The sequence below is a fragment of the Manis javanica genome, chromosome 5 (genome assembly GCF_040802235.1).
Source record: "Manis javanica isolate MJ-LG chromosome 5, MJ_LKY, whole genome shotgun sequence".
NCBI classification, from domain to species: Eukaryota; Metazoa; Chordata; class Mammalia; order Pholidota; family Manidae; genus Manis; species Manis javanica.
The window spans coordinates 155,175,743-155,189,069 of NC_133160.1; the positions used below are offsets into that span (position 1 = coordinate 155,175,743).

Sequence of the window (13,327 nt, forward strand, 5' to 3'; positions counted from 1 at the left end):
GTGAGGGTTAAATACTGTATCCTGGGAGAGCACTCGAACATTGATAAATTCTCCCTTATCTATGTTCCACCTCCCACCTCTCTTCATCCAGAACCTTCAAAATTCAGTCCCATTCATACTCTCCTGGCTCTACTGGTACTGTTAGCTAGGTCTTACAACTTCCTTGGAAGTAGAATCACTTTCCAACACTATCAGCTTTTGGATGTACCTGGACAATCATACTTTCTGACTTCACCCTAAGTATAGCCTAGTGGTCAGCAGGAGGTTAGGGGTGTATTCTGAGGGAGGTGCATATTATCCTGCAGAGTAGAGGCCTCTCATGAATTCACAAGGAAGGATCACTAGGTTGTGATAGGGAGGAGTGGAGCTCTTTGGCAGGTTCAGCAGGCTGAAGGGAATTTAGGGTTCTAAGATCTTTCAAATATATCAACCTAAAGGTGCCATCCTGTGTCAGAGTCCCACTCTTTCCCAACCAGGGCCCTAACTGTGATATATCATATCCACACAAGTAGAGAATGTAATCTTTGGAAGTTTCCACTTGGCTTTCTCCTACTGTTATGTTTAAATCCTGGGACTGGTCCTCAGTTTTCTCTGCATTACTGCTGCAAGAGATGAGAACATATTTACATGCTCCCCTGAAGGTCTTCTGGCTTTCAGATTTAGCTTTGAATTGCAGATTAATCACCCTCAGCCTTTCATTATCTCTCTTTGAGGTATCAGAAATAGCCATCAAATCCCATGTGCATATAGTTCTACATTGAGAACAATGTATGCTCTTTTGCTGTACACCACATACTCTTTCCCAGTAAAACACACATAAAATTTTAAAAAACTGAGTTGTTTTCTTGTGGTATCTATGTTCCACCTGCCACCAATGATTCATTGTGGACCAGCAACCAGTGGCCAATTCCGAAATCTGATCATAGTGTCTGCTTTCTTGGACCATTCCTGGCACCAAATCTTTTTGGTTGGGTTCCATTAAAAGTAAACTCCGAGTTAAAAATTTTTGTCCAGGAAGTTTGTTAAGGAGTAAACTTAAGGATCAGCACCACTGGAAAGGGAAGATATGAAAGGATCAGACAGAGGGAAAGATTAGGTGGGGATGTTGTTGTATCTTAGGGACTTGACTGGCCTTGGTCTCTGGTTCTTGGGAGGCAACTTCTAAATCCTTGGAATTTCCCAATTGATGAGTGACTTTGTTATTTATGTCTATTCCTTGGACCACATCTGAGTTTGTGCTCATGAGATAATTCATGATGAGGGCTAGTCATGCCAGAAAGACAAAACCATGTGAGATTGTAGGGTTGGGGCTTTGAGCCTGGTGGTATAAGCCCAACTTCCTGACCTCTAGCAGGGAGAAGGGAGCTGGAGATTGAATTCGATCATGAGATCAACAATACAATCAATTATGGCTATGTGATGAAACCCCAATAAAAACTCTGAACACTGAAGCTCAGTAGAGCTTTGTGATTTGTGATGCGCCTAACTCCACAAGGAGGGGTCACAGAAGCTCTGTGTTCAGTACTCTCTCAGATCTCATCCTTTATGTATGTCTCTTTGGCTGATCTTTGTCTCCTTTATAATAAAACTGTTAGCATAAGCATACTGCTTTCCTGAGTTCTGTGAATTATTTTAGCAAATTAGTGAACCTGAGGGAGATGTGGGAAACCTTAAATTTTTAGCCTGTTGGTCAGACATGCAGGTGGCCTGGTGACTCCTGAACTTATGGATGGCATCTAGAGTACAGGCAGTCTTACTGGGGACTGTGCTCCTAATTTGTGGGGTCTGAGCTAATGCTAGGTGATTAGTATATAGTACAGAAGATGCCATTATAACAATGGTCTCAGCTGATCCTGCAGGGGCTTCTAATGCTCTGAAGCTCTAAAGCTCACAGTTGTCCCAAGTTGGGGAGAGGGGCTAGGTGCTTATACCTCCGCATTGTATTCAAACTCTCCCTGGGCAGACTCTCTCTTTAGCCAAGAAAGTTCTTGAAGGAAGTTGACACATGAAGGTTGTCTGCAGGAATTGAAGGATGTCTTTCATTGTTGAAGCAAGATTTCCATGGGAAGCCTACTACATTTTGTAACTATTTCTATTAAATAGTAGAGAGAGTACAGGGTGATTAAAAACTACTGAAGATTCTTTTGAATTTGTAAGCATATTGCAGCTAAAGAGAATTCAGAGAGAGATTGGTGGGTTGATCCTGGCAAATCCTCTGGTGTGATCATATTTTTTTCCCACTCAAACTTTTTTGATGTCTTCCTGTTGTTCTTGGGAAGGATAGTCTTAACATCCTTAGCAGGACTTCTCAGTGTCTGCATGATATGGCCCCTTGATGCAGCTTCAGGATCATGTATTCCTCATCTCACTGGGCTCAGGTTGTTCGGTGGATTGCTCTTGACTTTTTAAAGTTTCAGGGCCTTTGCACAAATTCTTTCTTCAGGTTGGAATTCTTTTCTCCCTCTTTGCCTCATCAATTTGTATTCATATTTTAGGTATTTGTTTAAGTGTCCCTTTCTCCGTGAGGTCTTCCCTAATCCTCACCCTAGATCAGGAACTTTATATGCTGTTATATGCTCTCACAGCACCTGCTCCCTTTAGATGACCTGTTCAGCACTTATCAGAGATATAACAAGATAGTTATTTATATGTTTAGTTGTTTAATACCTGTCTCTCTCCATCTAAGTATCCTAAAGTCAGGAACTATGGCTATTTGTTCTTACCTCTTTCCCAGTGCTTAACTCAATGCCTGACATGGGGTGGGGGGTGGGGTTAATACATTCTTAAGTGAATAAGTAAATGAAGTAATTAAGGGATAAGTAATAGTGATACAGCATAATGGTTAATAGTATGGCTCTGGAGTCAGACTGGGTTCAAGTCCTCCAAATCCTGACTTGTTCATTGAGAGCTCAGTAAATGAGTCTTTGCCTTGGACAATGTAGAAACTTCAGTTTATCAGTTCACATCGAGTCTATCAGACTGGGGGAACTTGTCCCCAATAACCAAACCCTAGAAGGATAATGTGGAATAAAACCACTTGTTTACCAGCAGCAGCATAGCATAACACTTAAGCATACAGACCATATGGGATGAATCTGTCATCTGGGCCACAGTACTTCTCTTTGTGTATAAGTTTCCTCACCTACAAATGCATCCAACTCATAGCTCTTAGCTCAAAGTTGTTGTAAAGATCAAATAGGTTAAAATGTATTATAAGAAATAGTGTCTGGTACCCAGTAAGTTCTTTATATGTGTTTGCTGTTATCATTATTATTTATTAATTTAGGTTGGGTGACACCTCTGGCTGGACACCTCTGGTTAGGGGCTTAAGACATTCTCTCTAGGCCAATAAATTCATGCCATAGACCAAATAATAGACCACAGGGCTGTGTAGTAGATAAAGAGGGAGAGTAAAGGAAATATTCTTTGGCAACATTTCTAGAAAGCTGTAAGGGGCTTGGTGGATGGTTCTTCTTTACTCTACAGACATCTGTCTGAAAATCCAGGGTCCGTCATTTAGACTCAGAACACTACCCCTCCTCCCAGAGGGCATGACCATCCTGGCAGATTCTGGCCCTTTGTTCTCCTTATCATAAATTCTAGAAAGACTACTATCTTTTGGTAAATATGGCCTTTTTTCAGTCATTCAGATTACAACAAAATTGATAAGGTTATAGTTTTCTGTTCCCTGGGCCCAATGAAGAAATCTCATCATCTTGATTTTAAGTTCCTTCTTTATCGTGTCTCCTTGCACATTTATGAGAAGCTGGCATCTCTTAAGGTGGGAGACTTCTGCAGGTAGAATTCTAACATTTTCTCCCAATATTTTTTCAAAATTTTACAGTTCTTTATTAGTAGCCCTCAAACTGGGAAGCAGAAACTGGAATAGAGTAAGATTTGGATTTTAATTCTTATTTTGAGACTGACTGGCTGTGTGAATGAGTTCAGGTTACCTCATTTATAAAATGAAGCAGGAAGAGAAAAAAGCTGGAAAGACTTTTCCAGATTTACAATTCAGTGATTATAAACCCTGATTTCTGACAAGTCAATACACTGTTGATGTATATTTAGGGTAGAAAGTTGTCCTGAATATATTATAAGTGAAGATACTCACTTTTCTTTGTGCTGACTTAGGAATGTGGACTTAGTACAAAAATTAAAACCCTCTTTGTCAGTTGGAGTATTAAAGTTTGTATTTAACCTTAACAATTGCAGTTGTGAGGATCTGATAAGAATCTGAGTAAGGGTCTTAAAGGGCATCCAAACAGCCATTTCATAAACTACCCTGGCTTGGGTTGGTCCACCTATCATTGTGTGAGTGTGTGTGTGCATTTTTGGGCGGGGAGCAAATGCAACAGAGCAAGCAGAAAGGCTCTAGGGAGAGAGATCCATAGAAGTCGTAAGTCATTTTACCCAACAATTTGCTAAGGCTTTAGGGACAGCACTAATGGCTGTGTGACTTTAACCTCCCTCTGCCTAGCATCCACATCTATAAATAACATCTAACTTGCAGGGTTACAGTAAGAATGAGGAGAGAGGCAGGGCTAATACTATGAAAGCACGTTATAGACACAGAGGAAAAAAAAAAAGCTAATTATACCCTTACTGCCAATTTCTCTATCACACTAAAAAATATTTATAGGTTTAATCTGTGTTCTCAGTGCTGGGTAAAAAAAGGGCAAAATTGATCCTGGTAACTCTTGACATTATCTCAACTCAGTTTCCTTACTGCAATTGAAAGTGTCTGATTAGTGGCTGCAAATTCTAGATCTGGAGTTATAAAATAATTGGGTTCCAGTCCTGGCCCTGCCCTTTATTAGCTGTACGATCTTGATTAGTTTCTTAACCTCTCTTGAGCTCAGATTTCCCTAAAGCCAGGGTAATAAAGATGGATAGAATTTCCTAACTAGGATAGACTTACCCCTCGCTCAATATCCTAAAACAGAGGGATTTAAAGGTCAAAGGTGACGACCACTCCTGAACCGCTAGCCACACAAAAGTCAGAAGGCGCCTGGAAGACGAAGCGTGTGAGCGGGCGTAAGGGCAGGCCAACGAGCCGGCGGGCGGGCCAGAAGTTCCCGCCTCCTGTGCGAGCGCGCGCACGCACGCATAGCACGCTGCGGGAGCGTGCGCGCTGGCCCAGCCCTCGTCGTCGCCGCCATTTTAGCTCCTGGTTCCGGCCGCACGGTGAAGGCTGTTGTAGCGGGAGGGGTCGGGGGGGGACCTCCAGAGTTAAGTAGCTGCCCTCCACTGCGCGGATACAGCCGCTAGCTTCTTTTTTTTCTTCCTTCGTAACCGCCAGTTCGCAGAGTCCGAAAATGTCCAAGCGGCACCGGTTGGACCTCGGGGAGGATTACCCCTCCGGCAAGAAGCGTGCGGGGACCGATGGGTAAGCCAGGCCGGGGGCGCGAGGCAGCGGCTTGGGCTTTGTTGGGATCCCGGCGGGGAGCGGGCCAGTGCCGGCTGGAAGCCCGACCCTTTGTTTCCCTCTGGGCTCGGCTCGCTAGCGGCCGATCGGGAAGAGCGGCGCAGCTCCAGGCGTTGGGCCCGGCAAGGGCGCAGGGAGATGTGTGTGGCGCGGCCGCCGCCCGGCCCAGTCGAGAGGGTGGAGAGGCCTGTCGTGGCCACGAGGGCGTCTCCTCCTCGGGCCGAGCCATGCGAGAATCACTTCGAGGGGAGCAGGCGAGTGCGAACCATGGACCTCGTGGCCTGGGTTCCCGGGTAAGGCCCGGAGCTGGCGAGATCGTGGGGGAGGGCGCGGCGAGAGTTATTCCTTCCAAGGACACCAGGTACTTCTCAGGCAGCGGGGCCAGGTAGGGGGTCTGGCAGGGCGACTGGGTGCTGAGCAAGCGGACAGGCGGGGATCGGAAAGTGAGAGGCGCGTGGATTCTAGTGTAGGCTGGGATGGGGGTGGCGGGAGTTGAGTGAGACGTGCTTGCGAGGAGTTCTCGGGAGAACGGGGAGTAGAGGGCCTGCCGGGAGGAAGGAAAACGTGGAGTATACCTGGTGAACTTGAAGGCTGCTGGTTTGGAGCCGCTGAGTTTATAGTTTGGCGGGAGAGCGCGTGCCTCGGTCCATTCAAACACTTCAAAGTAGACACTAGGCAAACTTCCGCTCTCTGGCTGCGCTCCCGCCATCTCCTTTATTTCCTGCTTAAACAGTGGTTGTTGGGCGTTTGTATCCCTGGGATAGGAATTAGAGGACATTCTTTTTTTCCAGTAAGTTATTGTTTTCTATCCTCTCTCCCACCCCCGCCCTCCTTCACAAGGAGCTTTTGAACCATGAAGACACTTAAAAATTTATTTAGTATTTATGGCAAAATGTCACTCGTGGGGAGGTTTGGGAGTTGAAATACAGAGTCATGGTATTTCACATTCCTTTCTCTTATCTTTTCCTAAAAAGTACAGAGGAATTTAATAATTGACTTAAGTAATTGCATCAGGATCATTTTTTTTTGGTTCAGTGTGTTGTCATTCCTAAAGTGTAGGGACTTATTTGGATAATTTAGGCAAAAACGGAAAGTATGAATATTCGAATACTTAGTATAATTTAATCATTTTAGTGTGTGTGTGTACACAAGTGTACAGAATGACTGTGTGAAGTCATCTGTATAACTTACGCGAATTTTTGTTTTCCCGAAGTCTTTCATTTGGATTGACTTCCAGGTATCTGTAATGTCTGGGGAGTAAAAGCTAGGAGGTTATACTTTGTGATATATTCCCGTGTTTTCAGCATGGAATGCAGAGGGATGTATCATTTTAATCTTGTGAATTTTTTAATTTATAACGTTAGACATTTGTTATCTCTCTTTTTAGGCTGTTTCCCCCACCCCCAACAAAACTTTTAATTCGTTTGATCCACAAGGCAGACTCCTTAGTGCTGGGAATGACTTTAAGGAGAGTATAATCAACTCCATTCAAGGGAGACCCAGAATTGTTAAGGTGGCTTGTGCGACTTTACACAGTTTACAGCTGGATCTAGAACCTTGATCTTTTCATTTTGACTCTTCACCCCTTTTACCAGTACCGTGTACAGACTATAACTATAGTCAGGAGTCATTACAGCCTATTTTTGATGACATTTATAATGTGTTCATAAACTAGGGAACACTTGGTTCCTGTGAAGCAAAAATAAATTGCTTGTCATCTGGCTAAGATGCAACTGATGTTTCTCACAGTTGTTCGGATTGAAACAAATATACTGGGAGGAAATGAATTCACTTACTCATATTTGTGTTAGTCTGCTATTCAAATGCTTTTCTTGGGATTAGTGGTCCCATTATATATGTGGGGTTGCTCGCTTTCTGTTGCAAAACAGATATACTTAGTAAAAGTGTGGACATTTTAGGTCAGCGCTGGTGATCTTGTGATTCTCTTGAATATTATATGACACCTGTAGGTGAAGGGAGTTCATCTTTGGAATAAAGCCCAAGTTGAGATAAACTGGAGGGAAGTTTGTATACTTGTATGTCACTTCTAATAGAATACATTTTTTTAGCAGTGAGTTAATAGTATATGGTGTTTTGGGGTTTTTTTTGGTATGATAATTTAAAGTCAACTTCTGTGGACTGCCCTGCAGTCTTGTGGATTTTTTTTAAACCCTGATAGTTAGCAAGTGTTTTTATCTGAGAACAGTGGTGGACTTGTAGTCTATGCACTCCACTGCTGAAAATACTCCATTACCCCAATACTGAGAAGGAAGGTACTTCAGCTGAAAATGTTACTCATATTCAAGCTCCCATGCTATATATGGCTTTATTTACTCCTGGTGTATTTTACTTGTGGTGTTAGGTAGAGAAGTTGAAGTTTCTGTTACATCTTGCTCTACATTTTCCCACAAAACTTTCTGTATAAAATTACTTCCTAAAATAATTTACTGTTGACATATGGAAAAACTTTGAAAATAAAGACATTTTTCACTTTGATGTTAGTTTCTGATATTTGGTAGGAGCTTTTCCTGTTAACTGAAAAAGTGAAACAAATATACCAGTAATAAGATAAAATGTAGAGTACATGCTTTGCTCCCAAACTATTCTAGCTGCTTTATATGTATAAGCACATTGTAACTACAATCCTATGATGTAAATAAGGTTAAGTAACTTGCTCCAGGGAACACAAGAAGTGTCCATACATAAAAATAGGAAGAAAAAGGCAAAACTTCCGTGAAATCTTCATTCCCATCTTTAATCCCGAGAGACAGTTTTTAGATCTCTAATACTTATTTTAATGTGAACTATAATATTTAATGGGTCTTTTCAGTATGTGTTATTTCGTTTTGGGTTTTATTCACTCAGAAATAGTCCTAAACTGTAGAATAGATAAGTGTAATCCTTTTCCTTGAGTGCATAGTAGTCCACTTGTAAAGGGGTATTATAACTTATTTAATAACTTCCTTGTTCATTGATGTCTAGGTAGTTTCCCAGTCTTCATTATTTTATGTGAAAAATGTGAACATCCTTATGTATATGTATTTGCACACTAAACATCCTTAGAAGTTCCTGGAAGTGAGATTGCCAGATAAAAAGCAGTGATTATTTAAAATACTCTTGAGTTTGATGACCAGTTTACACCTTCATTAACAGTACTGTAGTTCCTGTTGTTTCATGTAGAACTTTAACGTGATGTACATTTAAAAATAACTTTAATGATAATAAATTTATTGGGCAGTTACTATGTTCTAGGCACTTCTTTATGCACATTACATATATTTACTCATGTAGTCCTTTCAGTACTCTGACAAGATGTATGAATAGCCACATTTTATAGATAAGGCAAGAAATGACTGGTCATATAGTTAGCTTAAGTGCTGAGCCAGGAGTACAGAACCACATGCTCAACAGTCACATTTCTCTTCCCCTGGCTAAGTGAGTAATAATACTCATAGTGTACTGTTCTGAAGATGCAATTTTCAGTGGTGTATCTCAATTAGTAAATCTTTTTAACAGTAAAATTCCTTTATAATAGAAGTGCCTTTAAAAAAAGAAAACATGGATATGTGCAATAGTCTACACATGTTTCTGAAGCAGTGGATTTGAGTCCCCCCTTAACTGACATTTTATTTTTATCCTGTCTCCGCTACTGAAGGTAGAGTTTGATTCATAGGCAGCATTTCAAGGTGATTAAATTTGCGTTCTGTCTCCTTCCTGTTGCTTTATTTTAATCTAAGAGACTACTTTTTTAATACTTTTCACTTTGCAAGTTAGTTAAATTGAGGCGTACACCTTGCCAGTGGTTGTGTAACTATGATCTCAGTGCTCCTTTTACTCTTACATCACTTACCTTATTTATTGGCCAGCAGTTAACGTGTGGGTCCTCAGAATATATTTTATGCTTCTTATACGGTATTATTTTTGGTAATAAAATTTCTGATAAAGTAGGCCCTTGAAAAATGTCAGTATAGGCATTACTGTAACAAAGCAAGGTGGTATGTAATTTTCTTCATCCTCCGTTCTCTATCCCCCGTATTTCATGTCTCTTGGAATATTAGGTTCATTCAGCCTGGTACTGGGCCAGAAGTACAAGAGGAGTTCATTAAACTTTGTTTTTTGCCCCTGTCTGCCACCAGAGTACTAGAAACATGAATCCTTTTTGTTTAAACTAGATGTTCTTTAAGGGTTCTTTTATGTTCCGTGATCTTTAAGATATCCAGTCTTTGAACCATTGGTAGCTACTGTGCTTGTGGATACATTTACATTTCTATGTCCCCTATTATAAACTGTTTCTCACCCACGTGTGGGGGCAATATAAATACTCTATTAATGAGCACCTTAGACCAGAGGCAGAATGAAAGAAACAAAGAAAGGATGGTTGACAGCATAGTTCAGAGGTAGGTCAAGAAGCCCAAGTGAGTTGTGAGACTTCATTTTGTATGTTTATTAGGTTATCCTTTGGGTTCGTTTTCCATTGAGTTCCCCTCTCATCCCTGATGGGGTGAGTGCTTTAATCCTAGCTTGTATGTCTTGTGGTTCTGTAGAAGTTGAACATTGAGATAGAGGGGAAACTCATTTTTTATATATACATAAAGTGATGATACATATAAATAAATGTATACATGTGGATATATATTTTAAAAGTATATATATAAATATGAAAAGTATGTATATATAATAAGGCTTTCTATCTCTTTAAATTTCTATAGAATAATATCTTAGGAAGGACAAGATCAAATAGAACTGGTCAGCTTATAGTTTTGATCAGTGGGGAACCATCCTATCTCATACTAGATTTAACATTTTAGCTGAATTCTTCTGTGGACGGGGGGAGAGGGGGAGTTATTATTACCTTGCTGATGTACTCCTGTAGAGAATGAATGACCGTCTCTACTCTGCTCCTGGTAATTGGGGCATGGGGTATTTGTATGTCTTTTGTGTGTTATGGATAAGGAACAATGACATGTTTAGTGGCTGTGTCAAAGCTCTGTTTAGTCTTACTATTTCAAGTCTGGGTCCAAACACTTTATGACAAGTTTGTCTGCTATAGGACTTGGTTGAAGTACACTGGATTAGTAGAATGAATAAGCATAGATTATTTTTAAGTTATCATTGTATTAGGGATCATCTCTAGTGGAAGTCAATACGAGAATTGACCACTTAAAATTGATATCATTTAATATAGTGGCCATCTGCGTAATTTTAACATTTTAAACAACTTGATAGTGTTCAATGAAGCTTATTTAATAGATTATGTTTTATATTTCATTTTATGGATGATGAAAGTATACAAAGGCTTTACAAAGCACTTTCAGTGTTTTACTATAACTATTTTAAAGTTATTGTGTAAGTGTAAACAATGAAAAAAAAAGAAGTTTTAGTTCTTCTTGTAGAGTAATATATTGAACAAAATTGGAAAAGTGGGAAAGTAGAACTTAAGAAAACAAACTCCCCTACAACCCTTTAAGTCATATTTGTATTATATAATGTGAAGTGGGAATTGTCTTTGTGTCCAGAAGTAGTGTTCTTGCTAAATTTTGAATATACTTTCAGTACCAAAAAACATCTTTTCATGTAACTTGAAGGAGAATCTGGGGAAAGATTGTGATGCCATCCTCTTTTTGTCTGATTTGGCCCTACCTTTTCCCCACCCTCAGTCTTTAACCTCTGCCAAGTTAGGAAGGAATTTTACTTGCAGAAGACTGAGTTCTTGTGTTACCTCAATTGATGGCTAACGCTTACAGGAAAAGGCTGTCCCTTAACAGAATTTGAGGCATCATTATGGAAGGGAAAGATGTTTATGGGTGAGGCAAGGAAAATCCTTGATTGAAAATTCTTTTTGATTATTTCTGATACATAATTCATTGAGCTTTGTGTTGATTTATTCATTTGGTTGTTGGACATTTACTTTGTGACTGTAATGCTGCCATGAACATCTTGCATAAAATTCAGAATCTCAATTCTAAATTTTTATTTTTAGGAAGGATCGTGATCGTGACCGGGATCGTGAAGATCGGTCTAAAGATCGAGACCGAGAACGTGATAGAGGAGATAGAGAGCGGGAAAGGGAGAAAGAAAAGGAGAAGGAATTGAGAGCTTCAACTAATGCTATGCTTATCAGTGCTGGATTACCACCTTTAAAAGCTTCCCATTCAGCTCACTCAACCCACTCTGCACATTCAACACATTCAACACATTCTGCTCATTCAGCACACACAGGGCATACAGGGCACACATCACTTCCACAGTGCATTAACCCATTTACCAACTTACCCCATACTCCTCGATACTATGATATTCTAAAGAAACGACTTCAGCTCCCTGTGTGGGAATACAAGGATAGGTTTACAGATATTCTGGTTAGACATCAGTCCTTTGTACTGGTTGGTGAGACTGGGTCTGGTAAAACAACACAGGTGAGTTATTGTGTACCACAGTACTTATTTTATTAATGTTTAAATTTACTGATTGTTGTTTGTGTAATCCTGGTGTCATTACTGTTTTCTGTGTGGTAAAATATCTTGAAGAGTAGCTAGCTGCTTGGATGTTCAGCCCTTTTTAGTGACTTACAGAGTGGGAGTACTCTAGGGAGTACCTATTTTCCTGAGTCTGTAAGGAAAAATAGGAGTGCTGTTTTTCCAGTTTTGTTACTGTTAAGTATGGTAGAGTGACGCCCTCCCACCCACTTTGACTTTGGAGGTACATTTTCCAGTGTTTGGGTGGAGTGATCTGAACCACTGGAGTGGTTTTTGTTTTGATCATTCTTTTTGTTTCTTTGCTTTGGCTTTTTTATTTTTATTTATAATTGTTTTTGAGCCATGTGAATCTCTCTTATTTTAAGAGTCTCTTTTCTTGTGACCTTCCATCATCTAGTTTTACACTTAGCATCTTGTTAGTATTGTTTTAATAGGATATTTTTCTCAGACATGGATAAGCTCTTAATTTCCTGGGTGCCTGTTACAGACAGCTAGGCTGCTTCTAATGGTTGCTTTGTCTGGGCAAGTATATCTGCAGGATAAATTCCCAGAGGTGGATATTGCTGGGTCAGAGCACTGCTTATAGTTGTGATACACAACAGCCAAGTAGCCTTTTATATAGAACATACCTTCCATGAGTGTTTTATGAGAGCATATGTGGGAAACCGTTAGAGTGTACTACTGAACTTGAATTTTTACAAACCTAGGTGAAAAAATTGTATTTCAGTGTAATTTTTAGTTTACATTGTGTTTCTGTGAGTGTGGTTAACCATATTTTCATACTCTTGAGCCTGACCCATCAGTTAAAGATTTCTTGGAGATTACAAACAAAGTAGCAGCCCCTGGCCATTGTAGAAAATTTGGAAAATTCAGGAAAGTGATTAAATAAATTTGAGATTACTCAGCTTACTGCGCAGAAGTAATTATTAGTTTGTAGTATTTCCTACTGGCCTGTTTTCCATGTGTACCTGTGATGATGTTTATAACTGAGCATATTGCATATACAAGTTACCCTTTTTAAAATTATGTATGCCACCTATCAATTTGAATTTTTCCTGAAGACGTTTTGAAAGCTGCAAAAGCAACCAAAATAGGAAGATTTTATTTAAAGACAGCTTAGTGAATAGTTTTTAAGTGAAGGAAAGCTTAGTGTTGATATTAGGAACTGAAACTACTGGTCTATTTTTATTAACTTAGAAAAATTTAAATACATGGAAAGATGTAACTAAGCTTACTCATATCATACTATTTTAAGGAATTATTTCTACTGGTTTATTTAGTTTACATAATATTGCCAGTACTCAGTTAATTAACATTTGGGTAATGCCAGGTGCTGTGTACTTTGTATGTATTATGTCGTTTAAGTATATCAGTAACCCTGCAAGGATTTTACAGATGAGCAAAATAAGGCCTAGATTTATGA

General features: G+C 39.8%; 1 protein-coding gene across 1 annotated transcript in view; it reads left to right on the plus strand.

The window, feature by feature from the left end:
• Positions 1–5,164: 5,164 nt before the first annotated feature.
• Positions 5,165–13,327, plus strand: part of DHX15 (DEAH-box helicase 15) — a 52,246-nt gene continuing 44,083 nt past the window's right edge. Inside the window, exons 1-2 of the mRNA XM_017653383.3 lie at positions 5,165–5,389; positions 11,409–11,844. Of these exons, the coding sequence (XP_017508872.1) occupies positions 5,319–5,389; positions 11,409–11,844 (507 nt within the window). The 5' untranslated portion in view covers positions 5,165–5,318. The remainder of the gene's footprint in view (positions 5,390–11,408; positions 11,845–13,327) is intronic.